The sequence below is a fragment of the Nicotiana attenuata genome, chromosome 9, assembly GCF_001879085.1.
Source record: "Nicotiana attenuata strain UT chromosome 9, NIATTr2, whole genome shotgun sequence".
NCBI lineage: Eukaryota > Viridiplantae > Streptophyta > Magnoliopsida > Solanales > Solanaceae > Nicotiana > Nicotiana attenuata.
In genome coordinates, this window is record NC_031997.1 from 13,933,234 (window position 1) to 13,942,924 (window position 9,691).

General features: G+C 42.5%; 1 protein-coding gene across 1 annotated transcript; it reads left to right on the forward strand.

The window, feature by feature from the left end:
- On the forward strand, positions 300 to 1,214 carry LOC109232535 (uncharacterized mitochondrial protein AtMg00810-like). The gene has a single exon (XM_019398301.1). The coding sequence runs from the start codon at positions 300 to 302 to the stop codon at positions 1,212 to 1,214; it is 915 nt and encodes a 304-aa protein (XP_019253846.1).

A 9,691-nucleotide genomic window follows, 5' to 3' on the forward strand; every position in this document is an offset into this window, starting at 1 on the left:
AGGTTTATATGCATATACCTGAGGGGTTTGCTAGACAGGGGGAGAATCACAAGAGAGTCTGCAAACTTCATAAGTCCCTCTATGGACTTAAACAGGCTCCAAGACAATGGAACATGAAGTTAACAGAGGCCCTAGTGTGTATGGGGTTCCAGCAAAGCCATTATGACTATTATTTGTTTACAAAGAAGGCTGGGAGTGATATAGTAGTCATACTGGTATATGTAGATGATCTTTTGATCACTGGGAACAATCAATAGTTACTATGTGAAACAAGATCAGATCTCAAGAAAAGGTTCAAGATGAAGGATCTAGGAGAGCTAAAATTCTTCCTAGGTATTGAGTTTGTAATGTCTAGACATGGAATTCTCATGTGTCAAAGAAAATATGCACTAGAGTTAATCTCTGAGTCAGGACTAAGTGGTGCAAAGCCAGCGGGAACACACTTAGAACTGAACCAGAAGTTAACAACCACTGAATTTGATAAGTGTTTCAATACCAAGAACACTAACTCAGATGAAGTGCTGAAGAATCCTGGTACATATCAAAGACTGGTAGGAAGGTTGCTATATCTCACTATGACCAGGCCAGATATTGCCTTTGTGGTGCAAGTGGTCAGTCAGTGCATGCATAGTCCTAAAGTGTCTCATATGGAAGCAGCATTGAGAGTAGTAACATATCTAAAGCAGGCACCAGGTCTGGGACTACTTATGCCTGAAGAATCTTCAAGTAAGCTGACTGCTTACTGTGACTCAGATTGGGGGGCATGCATACAGACAATGAGGTCTGTTACAGGGTACTTAGTCAAATTTGGGAACGCACTGATATCCTGGAAGTCTAAGAAACAGAGTACTGTCTCCAGAAGTTTAGCAGAAGTAGAGTTTAGAAGTATGGCATCATGTGCAGCAGAGGTCATTTGGTTAACTGGTTTATTCAATGAGCTAGGTGTCAAGATTGAACTGCCAACAACCTTGATATGTAATAGCAAAGCAGCAATCCAAATAGCTGATAATCCAATATTTCATGAAAGAATAAAGCACATTGACATAGATTGTCACTTTGTAAGAGAAAAAATTAGCGTGGGACTACTGAGAACTGAACATGTAAATACAGAAGATCAACTAGCTGATTTGCTTACGAAGGGATTGGGTAAAGCTCAACATGAGTACCTGCTGGGCAAATTTGGGCTGAAGAACTTGTTTGAATCATCAGCTTGAGGGGGAGTGTTGACCAGTAGCCGAGTCACAAGCTGATGGTTAACTGTAGTTAAGTCTAATTATCATGTTAACTAGAGTTAGTTAGATAATTAGTTTGTAAAGAGGCGGTTATTTTTGTTAAGTAGTTAGTAGTTAAATATTGTAGTCCTTGTACAGTTGATTATTCAGAAATGAAGAAGCTCTGCTCTTTCTTCTCCAATTTCCTCTCAGAATCTCTCACTTTTTTCTAGCTTCAGTTGATCTCCCATGGCTTCTATCACTTCCTACAACCAACACTTAGACATCAATATCAATATTTACTCAAAAATTTCATGAAAAATTAAAATATTACTTGGTTTGGCTATATTATCATCAATCTTTAATATTTTTTTCAGAAATGTTTTTTACTCACTAACAAACAGAGTAAAATGACTTCTTCCACTTATGAATGAAAATTATTTCCTTACAACTATCTTAACTTTTACTTTTATATCACTTGTTTCAACCAATATTTAGACATTTATTATCAGTTCTTACTCGAAAATTTCATCAAGACTGATTTAGGGTTTAATTATAATCAATCTTTAATAATAAAAACTTTACAAAGAGAATTTCACTAACCAACCAAAATCAGAAAATATTGATATTTACTCAAAGAATAAGTATTTTTTTTCTATATGGAAAATAATTTCCGTCATACCTAACCCAAACAATATTTTGTAAAACGCTCAGTACATAAGTGGTACTTTCAATATTAATACACATCTTCCAGATAAAATAAACGGGGTTAAGTCGTCTTCATATATATCCGTTTACCTCGAAAATACGAATAACAATTAAACTTGTTTTATGGTTTTAAAGATATGCGATTTAGTTCAATACTAATTAATAACCAAGAAATCTAACGTATGAATGAAAGAAGTAAGTTGAATCAAACCAGTGTTCAAGCCAATCTTGACCTCGAGTTGTGGTGGCCTCGAGGTGGGTTCACAAGAACAATAATATAAGAACAATAAAGTTAAGAGACAATTCTGATGAGTAATGGAAAGGAAATAAGAGAGTATATTCTTTTGCCAGTGATTGATCATGGTTACAAATGATTTGGGTCCCCTTTATATAGTAGGGGAACCCTAAATAAGGTACATTACTATTTGCAGTAAAGAATCTTATTGGGACAGCTATTTAACTGCCTAGTACGGATTCGTACTAACTCGTACAAATCTATTTCGGAATTTACGCCATGATCTTGGGGACGTGGCGGGAATTTTGCTCTTTCTGTTACAAACACATAATGGCATCATCTCGAGGTTGGTCATACTCGGCTTTGGTGCTCATCGTGTACTTCGATCTTCGAACCTTATGTTCTATCCTCGGGCTCGAACCCGGCCCATATTGAGTCTGTTCCTCGATGCGAGCCCTCGAGCCCACAAAATCGGAGACACATGATTTTACCGTATACAGATAGTCCTCGCATTTCTTAGAGTAAAATGATAAGAAACGATTTGAACCTCGATTTTTCGGAGTTCCTGACGATGACGTCATTCCCGTGACGTAGGCGCTCGAAGTGACCGAAACATCCCGTCGGTTTGCTTCCCCAAAATATTAAATGCTTCTCGAGTGGTGGTCGGCCACTAGCACCATTGAACCGTCGCCGCTCGCCTATAAATACAAGGTTTAATTTCGGAGAAAGCTTTACTTTAATCTTCAAACCACCTCCAAACTTTTTATATACCCTTCTCTTCATCTCTTTTCTCTCTCTACCCGTTACTCCCGTTCCTTTTAGTGTCAGAAAAAACCAAACTCCGCCTATCTCCACTTCTTCTAACTTGAATCAATGGCGAAAACTTCAAAGACAGTTCCTCAAAAGGAGAAAGCTTCCTCCTCCTCTTCCCGACCGGCCAAACTTATGGCGCCGGCCCTTCACGAGATTATCCCCGGCCCCTACGTTATAAAGAAGGACTTCAATATTGAACCCCCCCCCCCCCGCAATCCCTGGCTGATACGAGCATGTATCCCGATATATTCGTTCGATAACGAAGAAGCATCTCAAGGCCATGAAGAAAGACTGTGGCTGGGGGGACGAGGTCGTGGTACAGATCCCCGACCCCGAGGAGAGCATTACTACTTATGTGGAGGGGTTCTTAAGTGTTTACACTTACCCCTTCACACTGGGTCCCCATGATCCAGTCGTGATTGGCTTCTGCAAAAGATATCAAGTCACCCTCGGCCAGATCCACCCCTCTTTCTGGTGTATAGTGATTATGCTCCGCTACTTCTCTAGCAAGGCCGAGGGGTTAGAGTTTACCCTCAATCACCTCATCCAATTGTATCGGCCTCAGCTTTTTCGAGGTTTGATCAAGTTCCAACGTCGATCGAGCAAAGCCTTCTCTCTAGTAATGATGAGGATAAGGACCGAGGCTGGATGAGCCGGTTCGTCCGAGTGAGGACCTTGGACGTCATCCCCGAGGAAAAAATCCCGTTCCCAAAAAAATAGAACCCCAATCGTTAGTGAAGTTCTTTTCCCAGTATCTTCTTATATTTTGTTTCCATTTTTTGTAATGCCTTTTACCTTTTTTGCATCTGTTGCTTGGATGCCCCGTGCTATCCACGACCTCGAAGACAAGGTCCGAAAATTGGCTGCGACCTCCTCGTATGACGAGTGCAAATGGCGTGACTTGTCGAGGGGCAAATGGGAGGCCAAATACCACAGTTAGTTCTTCTCCTAGGCCTTTGACGCTTTCCCTTTTATTGGAGGCGTTGTCTTACTTATGCCTATTTTTCATTTATGCAGGCATTGGAGACATCTCCAAAATGTGGCCACCGCCCGGGGAAGAGACCGAGTCCCCGATTCCAAAATCGAGAAAAGATAACAAGAGGAAAAGGGCTTCGAAACCCGAAGACCCCCAAGATAAGAAGGCCCCTGCTCGAAGGAAAAGGAGGAAACTTATTCAAGTGAACATAGATTCAATCCATCAACTTAATCACAAAGAAGAGGACGAGGGCGAAGAAATAGCGTTGGTAACCCGAACCTAGAAGCCATTGAGGCCGTCAAGCCCTTGGAACCGGAAACCCTGCCTCGTGAAGAGGAGGCTTCGAAGAAAAATGCGGGCAAGGCCCTCGAATCACCTGAGATTGAGATTATTCCCCCGCCTTCAACAAGTACACCAAAGGGGGCAAGTACCGAGACCCCTGAGGCTAGACAAAGCGCCCCGAGTGACTTGCTCGGGGCCATGCCAATTGGTCACTCCCCTGCTCTACTCTCTTATTCTGAGGAGGCAATAAAGGAAGCTCAAGCTCTGCGAACGCCCGATCCGAGCAGTGTCCTCGGTAAAGAAGATCCTTTTCGGGATTGCTTTACTGGGGTCGATGATGCCGCCAACTTCAACGATGCATCTAACCTCCTTGAAGAGGCACATCGCCTTTTCTCTCGGTTAAGCATTAGCTCTCATCGTTGCAATTTTTTCTTCTTCTTTCATACTAACTGATATCTTTTTTTCTGCATAGGCTATTACCAAGTTTAGGGCCGAGTTGAGCCAATGCGAGGTCGAGCTCAAAAAGTCCTCGGATGAAGGGAAGGCCCTGAGGATCCTTTGTAGCCAAAAGGAGGAGGAGCTCAAGGACCTTCGGGCGGACTTAGACAAAGCTCATCGAAATGAGGGCGAGTTAGATAAGCAGGTAACCGTCATTATGCAAGAGTATGGTCTACTTGACCCGACTGTGGAGGCTAACACTTTAGTGTCTCAGCTGCAGCAAAAATTGGAGATGATCGGGAAGCTTCGAAGGGAGGTCGATCAAGTTAAGGCCGACTGCAATCAGTGGAAGGAAAACATGGATCGGCTTGCTGTTGAGAAAGAGGCTACTCTAGCCAAACTGGCCGCGGCTGAGACCCAGCTCCGGGGAGTCAAAGTGAAAAATCTGGCCCAGGCCAAGAAGATCGATGAGCTCGAGGTCAAACTTGCCGCAACCGGGGCTGAGGTTGTTGAAGCCAGGGTCGAGGTCGAAAAGACGAAGGCCATGGCTGATAAGATCGTTGTTGTGTATATAAAGGATGCCGAGGCTGCTCAAGTGGAACTAAGGGAAGCCTCAAACTGGGAGAAACGAATAAGTGATTTGGCCACGTGCCAATCCCGGAGGTTCATGCTCGAGGCTTCTTTGAAGAGATTCATGCTCGAGGCTTCAACCTCACCGAGGAGATAGCCCAAGCAAAAGCGCTCAAGACCGATGCCAAGTTCCTCGTCTCTTCCTCCGACGATGATGATGATGAAGGCAGCCAGAACAGTTCTGATAATGAAGCTGGGCCCGAAGAGGAAGCTGCTCCCGAGGGAGAGACCAGCCCTAGGCATAGATAGGATTTTTCATTTCTTCTTGTATTGTCCTTTTTGTAAGACCTTTAATCGGTCCCTTGTATATATCTTTTTCCAAATATATAGTAGAAGAATTTCCTTGATTGTTTTCTCGATATTTCTTGCCTTGTAAAATTCTTGTAATGACTTCATCCTTTTTGATTGTGTGTTTGAGATTTTTTCTTTGAAATTTCCATGGCCGAGTTCGAATAAGTTCGAGCTTTTGGGAATAGACCTTTACGGGCTTGTGCCGGATAATGGTGAGTCTCCGAGCCATGATCAAGCCATTATTAGTTTAGGCTCGGGATGATCAAACGCTTGGGTTCGAATTGAGTGAGAGCGAGGTCTTGAACCTTATTTATATCGACCTTTTAGGCTTACTAATCAGCACTTAGGCTCTTTCACATTGGCCCTTAGGCTCTTTTATATGACCCTTAGGATCTTTTAGGTCGGCCCTTAGGCTCTTTAAGTTGGTCCAATTCGGCCTCTAAAACGGCTATAATTTTTCCCTCTTTTCGGCTAAAAGACTTAGTGAAAATTTCATTATGACTTAGCATGTGTTTTTTGTACCCGTTGGGTTTTTCGAGGGTTCAATCGATCAGAACCCAATTTTTTCTTAATCCGTTTGTGTTAAGATAATTTAATACCTCTTGAGGCTTTTTCGAAGGCTGATATTATCGAAGCTTTTAAATTATTCGAGGGTTGATTTTATCGAAGCCCTTTTTTATTTGCTTTGCCGAGGGTAGACTTATTTAACCAGTTTTTCAAAGTATTTGAAGGCTTTTAATTTATGGCGGAATTCGGACGTCTTCGAGCCGCATTATTTCGGTCGTAGCCTTTTTGTATGACCGTAGTTTTTAATATGGCCGTAGCCTTCGGGTATGTCTCTTGGACTTGTTTCCCGATAACCTTTCGAACTTGTCCAAAAGGTTAGTCCCCGAGTATGATGGCCTTGGCCTTTGCATCGGGGGATGCCTCTTTGAGGTCTTATGAATTCGAGTTTAGATATTCGAATGCGTTGTCGATGACAGTCCCCGAGTATTTGAGGCGTATTTGCGTTTTGGCCCTTGAGCCATTTCTCACGGAATCACAAGTATAGAGTTCGTATAGTAGCAACTTTCTTTGAGACACAAAGTGTTTTGATATAGAAAGAATGCTTCTTTGAATAATCGATACATGCGTACATGTTTTGCCATTGGGGATCGACTATCCTATATGAACACGGTTCGTTTGATCGTTTGGCCCATTACAAAGTTTTCCTATCGAGGACCTCTTTGGCGTGAAGTTTTTTCCTCGAAAATATAACCTCCGAGGGTGATTCCCCCAGTATTCGAAGTTAATTAAAAAGAAGCCTTGGATACTATTGAATTCTCCTTAGGTAGCACATAGTTGTTGCCTCGTTAAAAACCTCGACGGAAAAACCGATTTGGGATAAAACTCGATCTAAGGGAAAAAGAGTGCAACGCGTGCTTTAAAACCTAAGGTCTTCGTGTATAAGAGTGCCCTCGTTGTCTTTGATCGAACATCTGCAATGAGCTAGTCTTAAATACAAATGGAAAAAGGAGAAAGTCATACCTTAGCAATAATACCGTTTGAGTAGTGATACATTCCAGTTGTTTGGCAATTGTTCGCCTCCCATCGTGCCAATTTTGTAAGATCCTTTCCCGATAACTCTGATGATTCGGTGCGGTCCTTCCCAATTCGGGCCTAGTTTGCCTTCATTCGGGTCTCGAGTATTGACGGTAACTTTCCTTAGGACCAAGTCCCTGATTCCGAAGTGTCGAAGGTTGACCCTTCTATTTTAATATCTCTTGATTCTTTGCTTTTGCGCCGCCATCCGATTAGATGCAGCTTCTCATTTTTCATCTAATAGCTCGAGGCTAGAACTCATAGCCTAGTGATTTGACTCCTCCGATGCATGCCGAAATCTGGCGCTGGGTTCTCCGACCTCGAACGAGATTAAGGCCTCGGATCCATATACTAAAAAGAACGGGGTTGCCCCCGTGATGGACTTCGATGGCATTCGTGTCACGCCCCAAATTCGAGGGACATGACCGGCGCCCGACCAGGTAGCCCCAGCCAAGCGAACCTAGATGCCTTTCCTAACCCACATGTTACCCCATGTTTTCCTTACTCAATTATTCCAAGAATTTGCCAAGTAATTAATTAAGAACACTTTTTAATTTAAAAAACACATACATACTTACATAATAGTAATGAAATCACCAACTCGTTACCAATGTATGAAAACACGGATCTACACAAGTTTCTAACCCACATCTACTGTCTACGGAGCCTCTAATAGTACAACAGGATAATACAGTATTTGCCGGTAACAAGGCTCCGGCTATACCTTACACAAAATCAACTAAAACTCCGAAAATGATGTGGCCTGAACCACGCAGGGCCCCGAGAGGAAAGGGGCTCACCAAAAAGCTGATGGATGACGAAGGGGAGCTACGATCGGTGGACTGGAGTACCTGCTACGGATCCACCTACAATCATAACACGAATATAGCGCCCCGGCAAAAGCGACGTCAGTACATTTGAATTATACTGGTATGTATGAACAAACTTTGCTCCAAGTAAACTCGAACCATAAGCAAGTAAGTAGCAGTAATAAAAGCGACAATCAAATCCACAAGGAAGGAACAATTAAGCCAACAGGTATACAATCTCTCCTTCATAAACAAGCATGTAATTGAAATGGAAATAACAATCAAATCCACAAAGAACGACCAATCAAACCAACAAGTTTACAATCTCTCATGTTTCCCCTTCCACATTTCCAAATCAATAATTTCACAATTTGTTCATAGTTCATTTCAATAGCGATTTCGATCGCTTTCCAACCTTATTACCTCGGCCACCCTTACTACCTCGGCCACCCTTATCACCACAACCCATACCTTATTTCTTCGTGTTGCGGCGCGCAACCCGATCCCACCGAACAATCACAATTCACAAACAACACAACAACAACAACAATTCACAAAGAATAACAACAATAATCCTCAAGAAACAACAACAATGATTTACATGAACTTCCATAGCTATCAATACCATTTCCATGTATTCCACTACTCATATGCATTGATAGGTCACAACGATAATTTCCCACGACAAACCACNCGTATGACTTAGAAAAGAAGTTCACAATTTCTACTCAAACTTATTTAGGTTACCAACCCATCTTTGCACCATCTTTTACTCCTACCCAATTACTCTCACTAGGTTTTAGGTTATAGAATGACATGCATGTATGAGTTCAACCACTATTTTCAAAAACCAATGCATGAGACTCCCCCCCCCCCTCAGTTTAAACCAGAAATTCAGTGAAAAGGGTTAGGGATGTTACCTGCAAGAAAAGGGGGATGAAGATAAGCTTGAAATTTCCCGGCCCGGATGGTTTTGAATAATCAAATTTGGAGAAGATGACTTTCTCTCTCAAGACTCTCTCTTCCTCTCTCTTATTTTATGCAGAAGGTCGTTAAAAATGAGGGGCTGGGGGTGTTTTATTAAAAAGGGGGTCGGGTATAAAATTTAGAAAATAGAAGCCCGAGCAAGATCTGCGGTCGCATTCTGCGATCGCAGAACTGAAATGCGGTCCGCAGATTGGACCGCAGAATTGCCCCCAAAACTCTGATGATTCTGTTTGGGTCTGCGACAGGAATGCGGTCCGCATTCCTGTTATGCGGTCGCATTGTACACCGCAGAACTGACCCTCACAAATCCTTGAGGAACTTATGCGACGATTATGCGGTCCGCATATTGGTTATGCGATCGCATAATAGACCGCATTTTCAACATTAATTTTGACAACTCTTCTGTTTCACTCTGCGGTAGAAATGCGGTCCGCATACTAGATCTGCGACCGCATTCTGGGCCGCAGAATGGCATTTTCTGGAAAAATTGATTCTTTTGATTTTTACAAGCTTAGATCAATACCAAGGGTCCGAACCGCGGCGAGCAAGCTCGCTGCGAAGAATTCTACGCATTCCTAACACATATTCGGAGTCGACACCACAAGATACTAGGTTTTGAGCCAAAAATTTTACGGGGCCTCACAATTCGATATGCCCAAAGAACCTCAGATAGAACTTCTCTCCATATTCCTTTTGCGTCGTTCAACCTTTTCTTTAAGTTTTGAATGAT

Excerpts from the sequence above, each read along its gene's own strand:
- LOC109232535 (XM_019398301.1), top strand. The coding sequence starts at position 300 with ATGAAGGATCTAGGAGAGCTAAAATTCTTCCTAGGTATTGAGTTTGTA.